General features: G+C 42.9%; 1 protein-coding gene across 2 annotated transcripts in view; it reads right to left on the bottom strand.

Annotated features, from left to right (window-relative positions):
- Window positions 1–18,623, bottom strand: part of CWF19L2 (CWF19 like cell cycle control factor 2) — a 93,558-nt gene extending 74,935 nt beyond the window's left edge. The window contains exons 1-4 of one of the 2 annotated variants that reach the window (XM_064441268.1): window positions 18,477–18,580; window positions 10,750–10,789; window positions 1,557–1,667; window positions 743–862 (exon numbers count right to left, since the gene is read on the bottom strand). In XM_064441268.1, the coding sequence (XP_064297338.1) occupies window positions 743–862; window positions 1,557–1,667; window positions 10,750–10,758 (240 nt within the window). In that variant the 5' untranslated portion in view covers window positions 10,759–10,789; window positions 18,477–18,580. Of the gene's footprint in view, window positions 1–742; window positions 863–1,556; window positions 1,668–10,749; window positions 10,790–18,476 lie in introns of both variants that reach the window. The other variant, XM_064441267.1, reaches the window with a different exon arrangement.
- Window positions 18,624–19,336: the final 713 nt, after the last annotated feature.

Here is a 19,336-nt window from a genome sequence, read left to right as displayed (position 1 = left end):
CTTAGGTTACTTCCCACACTGAAAAGCATAGTTCACTCCTGATATCAGGCTCTAGGAAATAAATCTCATCATACTGCATGTTTCTTCACGCCCTTTCAGAGACTCTCTAAAAAGGAAAAAAAACACAGTGCTACCTAACTTGCAGCAAAATGCTGGGAGGACGTTTTACACAATGTGGCCAGAATGCGGCACCCAGATTTCTAATGCAGTCTCTGTACTGTTTTGCCAGAGTGCCCCTCAATGTAAAGGCATCTGTTTACAAATTCAAATGCACAAGTTTGAGCCTTCCTTCAGACCCACATACAAATCCCACATTGTTGGGAGTTTCCATGGTTGAACATCCATGGACAAAGGTAGCAATAACTCATGCTTAAAATCAAAGTCAAATATTTGCAGTTTTAAACACATCATTTTACCATATACCACTGCCTACAGTAAACCTATGAATTTTTCCATTCTATCCTAGAATGACTTTTTTTCAACTTCTGCTGAAAAACTATAAATCCCTTAGTTCCTAATGAGTGAATTCACTATTATAAAATTCACAAGCACTCACGTAACAGTCACTTATAAATTTATTAAATACTTGGCATATTAAAAAGACAAACTTTGCCACAGTTTTTTCCCCAACCGAAAATGGTAAGAATGAGCCCTAATTTTACTAACCGCGCATACCCATAGAGACTAAAATGGTGCAGGTTTTTAAAATGTCACTTGAAGCATTTTAAAGTTTCTTACTTACCGAAGAACTATCAAGTAAGTCATCCTTCTTTTCAGATTTCTGCTTCTTATTTTTCTTCTTTTCTTTCTTAGTTTTTTTTGAATGCTTATCCTTTTTCTTTTTTTTCTGCACAGTATGTTCCTACAAGTAAATGTTTGTAAATGTAAATGTCCAGGTAAACCATATCACCCACCGACAAGAAAAAACAATCACAATCTACTTACCAAATCACACTGAAAAAGGTAAAACACACACAGCTGTACACAGCTACATTTTACTTCTATTATCCTCCCTCTCTTCCACTGGGGGGGAGAAGCATGCCTCACATCCATAATCAACTTTTCCTACCCCTCTTAGAGTTAGAGGCACTCTAACTATACATAGTATATCTTCTACACTATATTTATTTCAGCCAAATCTTCCTCAGGAATCACTACATCATCAATACACATCTGTCCCTTGCTGAAATATCTGCACAGATTTCTACACTAAAAGGATGCAATAATCAGAGGTTCCATTAAGGTTTCTCCTGTGAATGACCACAAACGGGCCTTCTACAAAGCCTTGGATCCTCCAAATTACTTCCCATGGGACTATTCTTGTCTGGCACACTTGATCTTCTGCATTTGGGAGAAACTAAAGCTGGAGTTGAATGACAGGAATTTTTCCTCTTTGTGAGTAAAAGATTATTTCACTTACAAAGCTAACACTGAAGCATAAAGAATTCAGGAATTGGGAGGTGTTTAAAGATCATCTTAAAGCCCTCAAAGCCTTCTCTTCATACGAACACGCTGTAAAGCTAACACCACAATTCAAGGATTTATAGTTCCATCACCTTTTCCAGTTGCTCCACACGTTCATTCACATCAGGAAGCATCCACGTATCTTCACCTCGTAGATGCTTTAGCAGCTGGCGCCTCTGCTCCTTTTCATAACTAATTTTGGCCTAAGACAAACAGAAGAAAAATAACTAGGCAGAGTTCAGCAGCATTTACATAGATGCACCTTTGTAAGCCACACTGACATGCCATGCGGAACATTGAGAACATTTGCTTTTGGAGGGCTGCAATAAAAATACTTTTGCATTACATGTTAAAGAGGAAATTCAGCTAAAGTATTATGCACCCTCCTTCCTCAAGCTACAGCTTGGCAGCTGCTCTAGCACTGATTTCATCCTATCATGCTAAATAAGTGACTGAAAGACATTCAACTTCCATTCTTCATTCTGAGAAGTCTTCTGTCCTTACAACCTTCATGAACTAGATATAGAATCATTAAGGTTGGAAAACATCTCTAAAATCATTAAGTCCACCCATCAACCCAACAATACCATATATGAGATATTTGATACGATATAGTGGACTTCTGATTTTCCATTTCAAAAAATTCACTGGGCAATTACTCCATTGCAAAGCACTGCTTACTATCTGCTAATCTGAAAAGTTGGCAAGCCTATCTTTGTGCACATTGAACTTTGACAATATCTCAGCCAGGTGCAAAATTTGGAACTGCAGAAGTCCATGCTCTCAAGGAGCACACAAGTATACAAGGATTAACATTTTGAGCTGCAGAATGTTCTTCCCTTTCCAATTATGGACATAAAACTAGAAATACTTTTACTACTACTACTTCTGAAAAAAAACAATCACTGCAGATAATTTATATTCCTGAAAAGGATTTTTATAAACCACATCAGTAAAATAATGACCTTTTCAGCTTCTGAAGTTCCCTCTATTACTTTCAGCAGAAACACGACTTTAACAAACAAGTTTACTTAAACATAACTTGTCATTAGAAAACTCTTTATCCCAAAGTGCAATATATCACCACACCTGATCGAACAGGAGGAAAGTTACTCTATATTATAACAATGCTAATTTTGTCTGAGATAAGTCTTGCAAGATTGAGCTTGCTTCTGGTTTTTTGTTTGTTTGTGGGTTCGGTTGTTTTTAAATAACTAAAGTCAAAGCAAAAACTAAAAGTCAGAGTTCGGTTTTCATCCTGAAACACCAAGTTTTACCATAAAGTGTTTTTAATCATAAGCCAAGAGATGACATACAAGTTTAAAAAAAGACCAATATAAAAAAAAATTCTCAGGAGTTTAGACAACCAGTTGAAGTCCTTCCTCCTGGTCAGCTATTAGTTCTCTGTAACAAACTCTAGATGCAAGCCTGTGCACTGCACAAGACAGTAACCTCCCTACCACAGGCCAGTTTCTCCTTTTTGAAACAGCCAAGAAGGAAATCTGCAGCTTTTGTACTGATAGAAAATAAGAGTTGCAGGAGGATGACCAGTACACCGTATAGGTCCAATGAACAGAAATGCATGCTAAAAATAAGATTAAAAGTTTTTTTAAAAAAAAATCTAACTCATAAGGTAGGAGTGCAGCTGTATTTTTGAACATTGTCATTAGCAATATTGAAAGTGACACAATGAAAAAAAATAAATAAAAATACAATACATCTGTGCCCAAACGAAGTATCCTTTTACACCTTCATCATCTACCTTCTTTGAAGCCCCAGGTGGTGATAAGCTTTCTAATGCACTTATATGCAAGCAAAGCCAGACTGCTACCCAGACTTCTGAATTTTAAAAGGGATTTTGCAACACCAAAAAAAAATAGTTTAGGTCAGCTCAAACAAAGAAGCCAAGACTGGGACTTCCATCTCTAGCATGAATGCTACATCTTAAAATTCAAAAGGCAGAGATAAAGAATGAGTTAAGAGCACATGAGACATTTGTTCCAATATCAAAACAGTTTTCCAGTTTATAAATAAACAACAAAAGATTACATAAGCAGGACTAAAATTCAGTGAGGGTGAAATAGCTGTTAAGCATAAAATAGGGTCACCAAAACCACCCAGGACTCCAAAAATCGCAGGTATGTTTCCTGCTACCTCTCCATGATCCAGAGAGCTCAGCTCACTGGCTAGCCCTGCCAACCCTAAGACATCCATCCATCTGGGACAACACCCTTGAAAGTTCATGCAGAAATTTCTTGACTAATATTTTCTGTTCTAGTCCATACAGACAATGATGGCCTTTCTGTCTTAAGAATATATTCATCGGACTAAAATAAAGTAACTAAGCATGCCACATCCATGGACAAGCAAAGGGTAATTACCCTAGCTATGCAACTCACAAAATGTCTACAAGCCACACACCCACAAAACTTAAGCTTATAACTGGGCAGAGATAAAACAGCAGAGATAAAGGGAACTTTAATATAGTTCTAGATGGGAAAAAGCCAACAGAAACAGACTCCAAACTTGTTAGCTCCATAAGTAAACACTGAACATGTTGCCAAGATTTAGACTAGGAAAAGGACAGGCTTTCCATATACTGTATTTCACTTTTGGTTGAGAAAGACCAGCAGCTGGAGTCAACAGATCCCTTCCATCCCTTCAGCAGCTCTTGGGCATATAAATCCATAACTACCTCAAATAAAGACCAATCAAGTTCAGCTTGTCAACAGGTCTTCATTTAATATGCTCTTTGCCTGACCAGGAAGATTTAGCCTCTTACGCTTCTCTATAATAACAGGTATATCTTAAATAAAATTCCTATTTTCTTCATGTTACCAAAGTTACAAATATATATTGCATAAAATGAAGTTAACATTATGAATAAGGCACAAAAGGAGCTTTCATACTTTTTATTAGGTCTAAGAATAAACAGGAAAAAAATACAGGCACATATTTATGTAACTGAGATACATGATCCTAACAAAAGAGATGGATCATTGTTTTGGTTGAAGTACACGAATACATGTTCAGAACACAGAATGACTAGAAATCATTATCGAACTGCAGACTGTAGTCTCCTGAACAGTAAATGAAACGGGATTGGGCAAGATGAATCTATAGTGGCAATACCACCAGACTGTTAAAAAGAGATAGAAAAAATCACCAGGTGAAAGTTTGTTTCTTCTTGGGCAAAGATACAAAATATAGAATATTCTTAACCATATCCAGATGTAAAATTAAAAAAAAAAAAAAAAACAAAAAAAACCAAGCTGCCTAGGGATTTAAAAAGATGAAAGAAGTTGTATTTCACCTAAACTATCAATTTAACACAGGACTAGAAAGTTAGCAGCCATACCCTCTGATCCTTTCTATCTCTAAAAACTATCTAGCTCCCTCTACCATCAAATTACCATATTTGTTTTTACTGTTGGTGAACGGTTTCCCCTCGCACACACACACAATTATTTCAAGTGGAGGGGAGGAGGAAAATCTGTCTACACAACTTTATTAGCTTCCAAACCTTACCCTTCTGTTCTACTTATCTTTTATTATCTTTTATAATGATGCAGGGCTTACTTGCATCTCACTAGGTTTTTTTCCTTTTCTACATCGTATAATTAAGTCCCCCGTCATACTTATCGTACTATGCCACAAAGGCCAACTCTAACAGTTTCACATCTCTCAGCCCACAGGAGTTCAAGCATTTAATTCACATTTGTGATACCACAAAAATATCCAACAATTTAGCCTTTCCCTTTTACAGATGAGTACTTAACATTACGCACATTTTAGGCTACCACTGCAATATTTTTTTGTTTTTCCTCCATAAATATAGGATGCTACATTTCTGAAATACCTCTATTCCAAAGTAATGAATTAATTATGCAAATGGCATGCTACACACAAACACAGAGGACCATTACAAGCAACAACCTGTCAAGAAGGGCAAGCATCGCACTATATTGCGTACTTTTGCGACACCCTAATAAAGTTGCTCATAGTCTCCTTTGCAACAAGCACGAGGTGAAGTATAATGTTGGCAAAGCACTCTGCAAGGTCTGTTGGTAAGGTGCTATAAAAACAATAATTACTCTACAGCACTATGTTAGCAATGTTGCCAAGGTGAACAGATCCAAACTTCATAGTGTTTGCCACAAGCAGGCCAAAGGGTCTTGCATTTCACAGCCCCATCTGAGTGAGGAAGGAAACCAAGTTCAGAGAAAGTGCTTTCTGGTTTTCATTTGGCAGGTCATTAAGGCCAGCCTGCGTGGTTGCTGACAACAGTATCTGCTAAATGAAGAATAAGACCTGCTCCAAACAGCCTGTAATACACTGCAGACACAAACACCAAAAGTTGTAAAAATTACATCACACCACCCCAGGAAGAAGCAGAAAAGATCAAAGACACTGCTGACAGCCAAGGTCTAGGCTGCACAATAAATGTAGCTTGTCACATGACAGTCCCCCAGAGATGTCCAGAAGTGGACATGCCCCACCTAGGAATGGAGGCTAAAACACTCCCTCCCCAGCCCACAGAAATCCTGCCCAGCACTCTTTCCTGACCCCAACTCTATGTACCATTTCAGCTCTCACCAAGGACAGAGAAAATTTTCCATACCACTACAGAGACTACATAGTTTCCCATCTTCAACTGTGGTCAGCCTCTAGCTCTTCAGATGATAGTCACCACCATTCAAAAGCTAACTTCTCCACCTAAAAGAAGAAAATTCCCTTTTTCTCCAAGAAAACAATCAGAATAAACTCCACAGCACAACACCAGATCAATACAGCATGACAAAAACATCCAACACAGAGAGCAACAGCTAGGCTGCTGTAATGGCTACCTGCCACCGAAGGGTAGGGCTCCATTCCCATACCTCTCCCCTCTGCACTCCCACCCACCTGCATGTTCCCACCACCTTCCCTGCACAGGCCTGTCGCCGCACTCCGGCCTCAAGGGACTTCAAGGACTACCCTCACACAAAATGAATCCCACCAAAAACAAGGTGCAGCTTCCTGCAGATCAAGCTTCCAAGCTGGCTCTCTCGCAAGATCATCAAGGCTACCAGTTTACAAGGAACAAGGGAAAAATTGTGCACTTTGGAGAGGAAGGGAACAGAAGAAATGTGGAGAAACTCCTTTAGGCAACAGCTTTCTGTTAGATAAATTCAAAAGACATAACACCTAGCTCAGTCCTTCAGACATTAACATAAGACACCAAAAACCTTAACTATGAGCTTTTATTTCTAATGTTAGAACCATCTCCCATCCTATCACACAATCCATTCCACTCAGTTACTAGTTCTGATATTCAGCTATCGGAAAGGCTGCTGTGGCCTGTATTACCCTCCCAGCTTCCGTCACCCCAAAGCTCAGGCAACCTGAACATTGCAGTTCTGATGCTCTTATACCAATTCTCTATCTGAATAACACAGTTATTGTCATGAATGCTTAGGGTGCTTTTTCTACCCTCGATATTCCAATTTGTGTTACATCCACAAAGCTTTCCCAAGGAGGACAGCAGTGGGAACACAAGAAAGGGCTTAGATTCCACCCCAGCTAGCCAAATCAAAACTGAGTCAGAGTCCTGCCTGTACCTTCACCTCCTCCAGCAATAGCCGTGCCAGCTGGAAACGTCACTGCTTTTTATCATTTTCACTTGCCAAACAGCACAGAAGACAGGTCACTGAAACGACCATCACTTGAATAATTTAAGCTTTTTGTGAACAATAATCATTACAGAACAGTCAGACATGCAATTTAAAGAGCAGACTGCAGGAGATGCCAACCTTCAGCCAGAAACATTTGGGAGGCAGTAACTGTTCCTGCTGGCACAGCTGCAGACACAACAGATACACAGATGCACGATGGTACCTACGACTGCCAAAAAAGCGTAGGCAGATACTACATATTAAGGTAGACCTCTCCATTCCTGTGGTGGAGCAAGCTCTAGAGGAAGGACTGGGAGAGTATAACAATGAAGGTACCTGTCTTCCTCACTCACTTTCTAGAATGGCCTGTCTGTTAAATCAAAGATGTTGCTTGCAGAAACGCCTATAGAGGTGTTTTGTCAAAAGTCTGAAAGCCTTTTGTGAAAAGGCAGTATTCATTTCTCAGTGCTGTTACTCTCCTAGTAGCAGTCAAAGATTTAAGTGAGTATAGTAATACTGACACACTGGCAGAGGCAGGGATATAGTGCTTCATAAACGATTTTAAAGGAAAAGACCAAAAAGGAAGTGCTTAGTGTTACAGCACAGAAACAACTGCCAGCAAACAACAGCTCTATAAGCCCTAACAGTGATATGTTTTGCTAGTAATATTTAAGGACAGATTTCTATAATTTTCCACTAAAAACTGAAGAGTAAAATATTGCCGAAGCATTCCATCGCCTTTGCAAATACTAATCACTGCAACAACCCAACGGTTAGGCTTTTATGAGGAAATACCTGATTGAACTTCACCAGGAAAACCTGCTCATTTCACAGCTGGTTTAGAGCTCAAACACAGGGAACTCAGTGATATTGTTACACACTGGCTTTTTTTCTAAATTTTAGGCTGTATTTTCATAGAAAATAAATTTAAAAATGTAAAACAAAAATAAAGGTAGAGGTCTAAGTCAAAAGCTTCAAACAAGATGTTTCAAAAAATAATGGCTTGCACATCTCAAATCAATTTTTTCATAAACCTAAATAAGTAAAACTGAACACACAACTTCTTGTTTGTGCAATGAACCTCTTTCAAGGTACCACTTCATTTACATTGTTTCAAGAATGTATCTTATGTGTTTGAAATACTGAGTGAGGTATTATTTACCTACACTCAACTTTTTTTTTTTTTAATAAATATGTGGTCCTATCAAGAGAAACTTGTAATCTAACAGTAATCCTGAACAATTAAAAGACAGGATTTTCTGCACAAGGAATGGTCAAATCACATCACCTTGGAGACCAAAGATTGAAAAACAAAAAATCCATGAAAAATACTGAAGTAACAGGAGAGCAACCCTGAAGAGCAGAAATGCCGTGTCATAGCACAGATGCAAGAATAATTCACAATTGAATTATTGCTAGTTTTTACCAAAAAAAAACCCATTCGTGTCTAGGAAACGTACACATCCCTGCACTTACCAAACACCCATCAGATTATTTTCTCATTCTAAACTTACAAACTAAATCAGTAGTGTTGTGAACTATCACACTCATCAAAACAAGATGCTATTTCTGGAGCTTAATAACAATTTGCATGTCAACACTTAATTATTTGATTACCAATCATTATCATAAACATTACCAGCTGCTGGGTTTTACCAACGCAGTTGGGAGGACAGACTGCACAAATAAAAGAACACATTTCCAAAATTTAACAGAGAAATCTCAATCAATGAGTTAGGTGGCATTTTGGTTCCTCAAAAGATGTGTAAATTCATAACTGGCAAAAAACCCATGAAACAGTAAATAAATTGTTAAAAATCAACGAGAAGCAAATTCTGTTCAGCTTGTTTTAAAAGTAAAAGGTACTAAAGAAATCCATTCTATTTCTATAACTGTTTCAAGATCTACTGTATATTTAATCTCTTTATTTTAGTAGATATGGGGTTTGCAAGAGTGAGCTAATCCCAGATTCTTGTACTGAGCTTGGTGATTTGGGGAGAATTACTTCTGAAGAGATAGTGAAGGTTCTCTCAGACTCCTCGCTGTCCTAACTCTCGAGAACCAGAGTCAAACAGCTCCCTTTCATCTTAGCCCCAACTACATTCAGAAGACACACTAATAATTTCCAATATTTTATAAATAAAAGCTCCTTAAGGGAAGTTGGTTGAACATCTTGTCTTTCCAGAAACAGAACTAAAGTACAGTCATTTCTGCAAACTTCTCAGATTATCAGAAGCAAAGACCTATGCAGCTTCCCAAGTGTCTTTCCCAAAGCAAAAAGCAGGAGCTTCCAAGATTGCAACCACCGAATAACTGCCTTGACTACATTAGCCACATGTGAAATGTCCCTGTGCATCTCTTTTTTTGCCTTTGAAAGCAAGACGGTCAAAATGCACCAAGATAAAGCCTGCAGTAGGTTTCTCCCAGTTCTGTCCCACCACTATAGCAGCAGGCAGTCTAACCAGAATCAAAGGAAGTGTACCGACTTTCTCTGTTTTACGTAGGTTAAGTCTTTAATCCGTTCTCACTTAGTGATAATATCAATAATATACATATCTAAATGAACAGATTAACATCTTTAGGAGCTCATAAACTTCAGAAATACTTCATTTTCTCCAAATGAGGACTGGTTTCCCTTCCCCAGTAAGAAGCACGGGAGGAGAGGGAAGGAGAAGGAAAAAAAAAAAAAAAAAAAATCAACTGATTTGCCATTTGCAGCTTTTTTTCCTTCATAAAACGTCAGGCAGAGTACCCCCAAGAGAAGCTTAGGTTTTTTCATTTGTTTGTTTTCTGCTTTCTTCTTTTTCTGAGCAGACAGAGGAAAAGAAAGATTTTTATGCCTGCTTGTGACAAAACCTGGTTTTAACTTAATTCAAAAGGGAGTTTACTAAGAAAACTTCAAAACATAAAAACCAAAAATGGAGTTCAAACTTACCTAAGTAGTGGCTATTGCTAGATGTGTGATACTTAATGGGGACAATATCGGTTACTTAAGCTAAATATAGAAGATTTAATCACTTCATCAAATGCTGTTTTAAATGGTCTGGTAAATGGTGACTATGTCACCATATGTCTGAAGTATTAGTACATGTCACAAATATACCTACATTTAATATTTGTTATATATTCTTATATTTTATATATATATATCTCCTATATATATTAATCTCCAGGCTTTGGAAGTTACAGCGTCTCTCAACTTCAAGGAAGACACAAATGCTATTCTGTCAGCAAAAAGGTGGCAGCAAGTCAGTTCCATTTCTGAAAAGCAGACAGAAGGGTACCAACATGACAACTATGACATCCTCATGCTTCCACGTTACAAAATGCTACACTGACTTTGCACAGAAATAAGAGTACCTGCATGAGAAGTCTTAAAAATGTTGCCATTTTACACAGTTTAATATTAGGTTATTTGGTCCATAAATGGGAAGAGGAAACATGCAATGAGTATTTTTAAAAAAAGTTTCATTCCTAAATTTCTCTATCAGCCAAGACATGGCTAAAGGAAACTCTATAGCTTCCTTTGTCACACATCGTCTTAAACAGGGTAAAAATCTTATTATACACTTTTGCTAATACATTCTAAAACTCTGGTACAGAAAGGGGGGCAAGAGGGGAAAATACTAACCTTCAACATGTCCTCTCCTTACTTCAACTTTTAGTTCTTACTGCAAGGAAAAGAAATAGCTCAAGAATACGCATATGATGATGAACACAGCAATACCACAAGCAACAGTGTCATGGTTTTAGCTGGGATAGAGTTAATTTTCTTCACTGCAGCTGGGATAGTGCTGTGCTTGGGACTTAGTGTGAAAACAATGTTGATAACACACCAATGTTTTGGTTGTTGCTGGGTAGTGCTTGCACTAGTCAAAGACTTTTCTAGCTTCCCATGCTCTGCCAGGTGCACAAAAAGCAGGGAGGGGAGGGGGCACAGCTAAGAGAGCGGATTCAAACTGGCCAAGGGGATATTCCATATCATGTAATGTCATGCCCAGTATGTAACTGGGAGGGGCTGGCCAGGGGAGGGAGGCAGCAATCATGGCTCGGGGACGGTCAGTGTAGTTCAGCAGGTGGTGAGCGGTTGTATCGTTTGTGTTTCTGGCTTTTTTCCTTTTTTTTTCTTTTCCATTTTATTATATTATCATTATTGTTATTATTATCATAATCATTATTATTATAATTATTAAACTGATCTTATCTCAACCCACAAGTTGGGGTTTTCGTGCTTTTGCTCTTCCGATTCTCTCCCCCATCCCACAGGGGTGGGGGGAGTGAGTGAGCAGCTGCGTGGTGTTTAGTTGCCGACTGAGGCTGAACCACGACAAACAGCAACGAAACACATTTGATCGTTAATTTACATGTCAGTGCTCCCAAGGCACCAAAGAGACTCCCTGGAAGTCACAGAGCCTGACTTAGTTTTAGGTTGCTCAGAAATGGAAGCATAACCCTGTGGAAAAGTAACACAGACTCTACCAATGTGCACTTTCAGTAAGAAGCTGAAAAGTCATATTGCAAAAGTTTCTCAATGGCCACACAGGGACCAAGCACCTCTAACAGTTAAATCCTGTAGAAAACCTTGTCATTTTCTCAAGACCCATTCCTACATTCCCCAAGAAAAATGGACTTGTAAAACCATAATGCCTAGTATTTCACAAATTATACTCTATCCTGATTCACTGTATTGAATTTCTCAGCCTCTGTCATTCTAAGACCTGAGGATCTAAGCTAGGCTCCCAACTGAAAAATGTCCAGTAATGTCTATGGAAGCTGACGAAAGTGGATACAGGGTTTAGCCCAAAGTGAGACATCTCCAAAATATTCCTGTATCCTCCAGCAATTTGAGGCTCAGCTGCTTTTCAATCAATAAACTGCAACATATATTTTTGCTTTTAGGCTATTCTTGTCTGCATAGAAGTGTCAGTATTTTCAACATGGTATATAAGAGGCCCTACAAATTCTCTGCACATCACGTGGAAGCTCATTTTTTTTTGTCTGCTCTGAGCTGGCTACCTGCAAATCCCTTAATAGGACCTAGTTCTTGTGTTGAAAGAAACAGCAGATAGCAATTTTCTATTCCCTTCTCCGCATCACTGATGATTTTACAGAACTCTCTCATATTAACTTTTTTCAGCCTATTTTCCCCATCTCAAAACCTTTAGTCTCCTTGGACAGTCTGCACCAAGATCATCTCTGACACCTTCCCACCTTCCCCAAGGCTGTTCAGTTCTCCTGGAGATGCTGGGACCAGGACTGTATACGCTATTTGGTATTATACAGAAATCAGTAATATGTCTGTGTAACCATTTCCTTTGTTCTTTGTTCCTTTCCCAGTAACTTCTAACACTTGACTGGTTTTTGTCTGAAGAATGATGTAGCATCTTTATAGAGCTATTTACTCCCCAGTTGCTAGTCTTGAGTGGGAAAAATCAACTCTGAGCCCACTGTTGTACACAGAAAATCAGGGTTGCCTTCCTCCAGAAAATTAGGGTTATGCATTTGGTTTTATTTAATATCACACAAAAGTTGTAGATATGTTTTTAAGATTTCCATCTAGGAGTAATCTGTATTCATGGCATTTTAAAAACATGCTGAGCAATACAACTATGGTCTATTTTTTGTTCAAAGGAAAAAAAGTTTGAGTTTCATTCTCAAACCTCCAAACCAGTTTTTTCTAATATTCAGTTAATATAACAGTTACTAGAGAAACAGCTTTAACAGTACTTTAGAGATATGAACAAAAGAAGTAAAAATCATCCACAGATGTTTGCAAAGAATGAGCTATACCAAAATTTTTAAACAACATCCTCACAGAACACTTCTATTTCATGTTAAGGTGCTGATGCAAGTAGAAGCAAATAAGAAAATAGGAGAATTATTATTTAAATAACTACTGTGACATCCCTGACACCGTAAAAAGCTTTTACACAAAGTAGCCATTTATCAATGTTTTTTACTCAGGCTGGCAGCCTGTCTCAAGTGGGGTGCCCCAGGATCGATACTGGGCCCCACACTGCTCAACAACTTCATAATTGATCTAGATGATGGGATTGAAAGCACCCTCACCAAGTTTGCCAATGACAGCAAACTGGGTGGTGAGGTGGATGCATCAGAAGGGTGACACATCCCACAGAGACACCTGGACAGGCTGGAAGAGCAGGGTAGCAAGAACTGTATCAAGTTTAACAAAGACAAGTGCAAGGTCCCGCACCTGGGATGACATAACCCAAGAGCCCAGTACAGGCTGGGATCTTTGCAGCTGGAGAGCAGCCACGATGAAAGGGACCTGGGGGTCCTGGTGGACAGCAAGCTGCACAGGGGTCAGCAGTGCGCCTCTGCAGCAACAAAGGCAAATCAGATCCTGGGCTGCATCTGCAGGGGTGTCACTAGCAGAGATAGAGATGTGATCATCTGACTCTACTGAGCACTTGTCAGGCTGCACCTGGAGTACTGTGTCCTGTGCTGACCCTCACAATTCAAGAAAGATGCAGACAAACTGAAGACGGTCCAAAGAAGGGCCACGGAGATGATCAAAGGGCTGGAGAACCTGCCTGGTGAGGAAAGGCTAAAGGAGTTAGGTCTTATCCCCCTAAAGAAGAGAAGCTCCCTCACTGAGAGAGCTTTAAACTAGATGTGAAGGGGGAAGGGGATAAAACCAGGCTTGCTAGGGATAGGCCTAGGGGTGGCATGCCTGTGTTGGGAAAGAGAACTCAATAGCTCAACTAAGGTGCATTTACACCAATGCACACAGCATGGGCAATAAACAGGAGGAGCTGGAAGCCATTGCGTGCCAGGAAAACTGTGATGTGGTCACAATCACAAAAACATGGGGGAATGACTCGCACAACTGAAGCGCTGCAATGGATGGCTACAAGCTCTTTAGAAGGGACAGGCAAGGAAGGAGAGGTGGAGGGGTAGCCTTGTATGTTAGAGTGTTTTGACTGTCTAGAACTCAGTGACGTTAATGATAAGGTTGAGTGCCTATGGGTAAGGGTCAGGGGGAAGGCCAATTAGGGAGACATCCTGGTGGGAGTCTGTTATAGACCACCCAACCAGGGTGAGGAGACAGATGAAGTACTCTACAAGCAGTTGGCTGAAGTCTCACAATCTCTAGCCCTTGTTCTTGTGGGAGACTTCAACTTACCAGATATCTGCTGGAAATACAACACAGCAGAGAGAAAGCAGTCTTGGAGGTTCCTGGAGTGTGTGGGAGATAACTTCCTGACGCAGCTGGTAAGCGAGCCAACCAGGGGAGGTGCCCCGCTGGACCTGCTGTTTATGAACAGAGAAGGCCTGGTGGGTGATGTGGTGGTCGGAGGCTGTCTTGGGCTCAGCGACCATTACATGATAGAGGTTTCAATTCTTGGAGAAGTAAGGAAGAGGGTCAGCAAAACCAATACCCTGAACTTTAGAAGGGCAGACTTTGGATTGTTAAGGAGTCTGGTTAACAGAGTCCCTTGGGAGGCAGTCCTGAAGGGCAAAGGAGTCCAGGAAAGTTGGATGTTATTAAAGAAGGAAGTCTCAAAGGCACAGGAGCAGGCCGTCCCCATGTGCCGTAAGTCGAGCAGGCGGGGGAGAAGACCGGCTTGGCTGAATAGGGAGCTTTGGCTGGAACTCAAGAAAAAAAGGAGAGCTTACTGCTTTTGGAAGAAGGGGCAAGTGACTCAGGAGGACTACAAGGGTGTTGTGAGGTTATGCAGGGAAAAGACTAAGAAGGCAAAGGCCCAGCTGGAACTTAAACTGGCCGCCACTGTTAAAGATAACAAAAAATGTTTTTATAAGTATATCAGTGACAAAAGGAGGGCCAGGGAGAATCTCCCTCCTTTGTTGGATGCAGAAGGTAATCTTGCCAGGAACGATGAGGAGAAGGCTGAGGTACTTAATGCTTTCTTTGCCTCAGTCTTTAATAGTCAGACTGGTCATCCTCAGGGTTTTCAGGCCCCTGTGCTGGGAAATGGAGCTAGTATGGAGAATGATGTCCCAGCTGTTGAGAGGTGGCAGTCACCAACCTGCTCCTTCACCTGGATGTTCACAAGTCCATGGGGCCGGCTGGGATCCACCCAAGGGTACTGAGGGAGCTGGCAGAGGAGCTCACCAAACCACTCTCCATCATTTATCAGCAGTCCTGGTCAACCGGGCAGGTCCCAGATGACTGGAAACTAGCCAATGTGATGCCCCTCTACAAGAAGGGTCAGAACAAAGAACCGGGGAACTACAGGCCTGTCAGTCTGACCTCCGTGCCAGGGAAGGTCATGGAGCAGATCATCTTGAATGCCATTACACGGCACGGGCAGGACAACCAGATGATCAGGCTCAGCCAGCATGGGTTTATGAAAGGGAGATCCTGCCTCACTAACCTGGTCTCCTTCTATGATAAGGTGACCCGCTTAGTGGATATGGGGAAGGCTGTGGGCATTGGTGAGGCCTTTCACACTGTCTCCCACAGCATTCTCCTGGAGAAGCTGGCTGCTCACAGCTTGGACAAGCACACTCTGCGCTGGGTTAAAAACTGGCTGGACGGCCGAGCCCAGAGAGCGGTGGTGAATGGAGTCAAATCCAGTTGGCGGCCGGTCACAACTGGTGTTCCCCAGGGTTCAGTGTTGGGTCTGGTCCTGTTCAATATCTTCATTCATGATCTGGATGAGGGGATTGAGTGCACCCTCAGTAAGTTTGCAGGCAACACCAAGCTGGGTGGGAGTGTCAATCTGCTGGAGGGCAAGAAGGCTCTGCAGAGGGACCTGGACAGGCTGGATCGTTGGGCAGGGCCAGCAGTATGAGATTCAACAAGGCCAAGTGCCAGGTCCTGTACTGGGGTCACAACAACCCCATGCAACGCTACAGGCTTGGGGAGGAGTGGCTGGAGAGCTGCCTGGAGGAAAAGGACCTGGGGGTGTTGGTTCACAGCCGGCTGCACATGAGCCAGCAGTGTGCCCAGGTGGCCAAGAAGGCCAACAGCATCCTGGCTTCTATCAGGAATAGTGTGGCCAGCAGGAGCAGGGAGGTGATCGTGCCCCTGTACTCGGCACTGCTGAGGCCGCACCTCGAGTACTGTGTTCAGTTTTGGGCCCCTCACTACAAGGAGGACTTTGAGGTGCTGGAGCATGTCCAGAGGAGGGCAACGAAGTTGGTGAAGGGTCTAGAGAACAAGTCTTATGAGGAGCAGCTGAGGGAGCTGGGGTTGTTTAGCCTGGAGAAGAGGAGGCTGAGGGGAGACCTTATCGCTCTCTACAACTACCTGAAAGGAGGTTGTAGCAAGGCGGGGGTCAGTCTCTTCTCCCTAGTAACAAGCGATAGGACAAGAGAAAACAGCCTCAAGCTGCACCAGGGGAAGTTTAGGTTGGGCATTAGGAAAAACTTCTTCACCGAAAGAGTGGTCGGGCATTGGAACAGGCTGCCCAGGGAGATGGTTGAGTCTCCATCCCTGGAGGTATTTAAAAGAAGGGCAGACGTGGTGCTTGAGGATATGGCTTAGTGGTGGACTTGGCAGTAATAGGTTAGCAGTTGGACTCAACGATCTTAACGGTCTTTTCCAACCTTAACAATTTTATGATTCTATAAGTTTATGGGGATACCATATCACAGTATTCCAGTATTTAAAAGGCAGCTACAAAGAAGACAGAGGCTCTCTCTTCATAAGGAGCCACACAGAGAGGACAAGGGGCAACAGGTACAAGTTGCACTGGGAGACATTTCATCTTGACATACAAAAGAAATTTTTTACAGTGAGAACAATCAGTCCTGGAACAACCTCCCCAGGGATGTGGTGGATTCCACATATCTGGAGGTTTTCAAGATGTGACTGGACAGGGCGCTAGGTAATCTCATCTAAGCTTCATTTCCTACAAGAAGTTGGACTAGCTGATCTTTCAGGGTCCCTTCCAACCTGGGCTGTTCTATGATTCTGAGAAAGTAGCATTGCCCCAGATATCTTACTGTACAAGTGGCACCATCTGAGAAAAGGTAAGTAGGATAATGATGTCCTAGATACGTTTCACTTTCTTCCAGCTAAAAGTATTTTCTGAACATCCAGGAGGTTGAACTGAGCAAAGGAGGACTCTCAAACATATCACACAGCAGTTCAAACAGAGCAAAAGACATCTCGGCAACAAACTTCTGCAAGATATTATGATTCACTACTTGAAGGAATTTCCCTTCAACTGCTTGCCAAAATGGGGAAGGCACACAGTGCAGGATCACCCCTCACTTCTCAAGTCACTGAAGGGAACTTCTTTTGCCTAGCAACGGTTCCACAACTGTGCAAGGCAGGCACCACACAACATATTACCTGAAATCCTCTCTCTGTCTTCCTACTTTGCCTTGAGAAAAGACATCACCACCATGTAAACCTCAGGCTATTCAGGCCATTTTCCCATTACTTCTTTTTCTGAAAATATCTTTGCCCATTAAGATTTGGCTGCTGCTTATTTTGGCTTTCCTCCTCTGAAAAGCCCATCATCACAACCTCATACTCTTTCCATACCCTCTTACACTTTTCTTTCTATGCAGTTATCCCCCCATGCTCCTTAAACTTCAAAACAAGCCATATCATCTAACTGATGTGCCATGTACTATTTTGTCATTCACTCCACCTACAAGTTACAACAAGAGTCAGCAGCTTACTGCACAAGTACCAAACATGGCATATAGGCAGGCTTTGAATAAAATGCATCAGGATTCGCACAGGTCTCCAAGTCACAGCAGCTCCACCAAAGCATCTGTGACTGGCAGCCTCCCAAGTCTTGGCTAACACGACAGCAAGATATAACCAAGCAAAAACATCCTGGCTCCACGAAAACAGGCTGTCCCACTTCTGTTCAAGTTATTACAAGTTATTACTACTCCACGACCGCAGTGTTGTAACAGAGATATATTGACTCTTTAGGAAAGACAGGCCTAGAAGACAAGGAGGAGGAACTGCCTTATATGTCTCATTTAAGGAACAGCTGAGAGCTGGGCCAGTTTAGCCTAGAGAAGGCCAGGGAGCAGAGGTGGCGTATACAAATATATGAAAAGATGGTGTAAAGAAGATCGACCCCGGCTCTCTCCAAAGGCATGAGCACAGAAACACGTAATACCGAAGTACCAAGCGGATCAGTACCGCTACAAGCGGCAGAGCCCATGAGCTCAGCCGGCTGTCACCCAAACCCAAGCTCCCGGCTGCCCTCCGCCCCCCAGGCGCCGCAGCCCCACTCCAGTCCCCAGGGCCTCCCCCTCCTCCCGCCGCCGCCGGGCCTGCAGGCCCAGGGCTGCCCCCGGGAGCGGACCGACCCCAAGCAAGGCCAGGCCAGGCCCCCCCAACGCCCCGGGGGAGGCCGAGCCGGGCCGGGAGGGACCAGGCCCCGCCGGCCGCCCCACCTCCGCCAGCACGGCCTCCCGCTGCTGCCGCCGCCGCTCCCTGCGCTCCGCCACACTCCGTTCGCTCTCGAACCCGGACGCCATCGCCAGGCCCCGCCGGAAACGGGCCGCCGTGCGGCGAGACTGTCGTAAACGGCGTCCCGGGCAACGGCGGGCGGGGCGGGGGCAGCGGCCTGTCCGCTCGCTGGGCTGGGGCCTCCCGGGGCCAGGCAAAGCGAAGTCCGCCGGCCGGCAAGGGGCTGAGGTGCTGACCTCTGCTTCCCCCGGACACCGGCTCTCAGCCCCTCTGCTCTCCCCAGCGCGCAGCCCGAACCCTCTCGGTCTCATGAGGGAGTTTCCTCCACTTCTTTCATAGCTGCAAACTTAAAGTCACCTTGCGGAAGGCTGGCTGTCCACGGCCTGGCAGCTGAAGGTCACAGCAAATGACCCGAGGGAATGGCAGGAGGATGTGGCAGGGGAAAAGGTTCTTCACCCAGAGGGTGGTGGAGCACTGGAACAGGCTCCCCAGGGAGGCAGGCACAGCACCAAGCCTGACGACATTCAAGAAGCACTTGGACAACGCCCTCAGAGACATGGTGTGAATTTGGGGTTGTCCTGTGCAGGGACAGGAGTTGGACTTGGTGACCCTTATGGGTCCCTTCATGATCCTGTGAAATATCGTGTCGCGGCACAAGCAGCTTAGCAGGCACCTGTGCCACTCAGCTGACAGGATGAAGAAATCACAGGATGGGGCCAGCGAACTCCAGGCTGGCCCCTCCTGCTGGGCCGACATTAGTAAGAGGCGAACAAGGCAAATGTCGTCTCATGGAGGCTCACACTCCAGCGCCAGGCAGCGCCCCACACATTGCCACAACCCACCC

This window comes from Phalacrocorax carbo, chromosome 1 (genome assembly GCF_963921805.1).
Source record: "Phalacrocorax carbo chromosome 1, bPhaCar2.1, whole genome shotgun sequence".
In the NCBI taxonomy this organism is placed as follows: Eukaryota; Metazoa; Chordata; class Aves; order Suliformes; family Phalacrocoracidae; genus Phalacrocorax; species Phalacrocorax carbo.
This window is presented reverse-complemented; position numbering and strand designations above follow the sequence as displayed.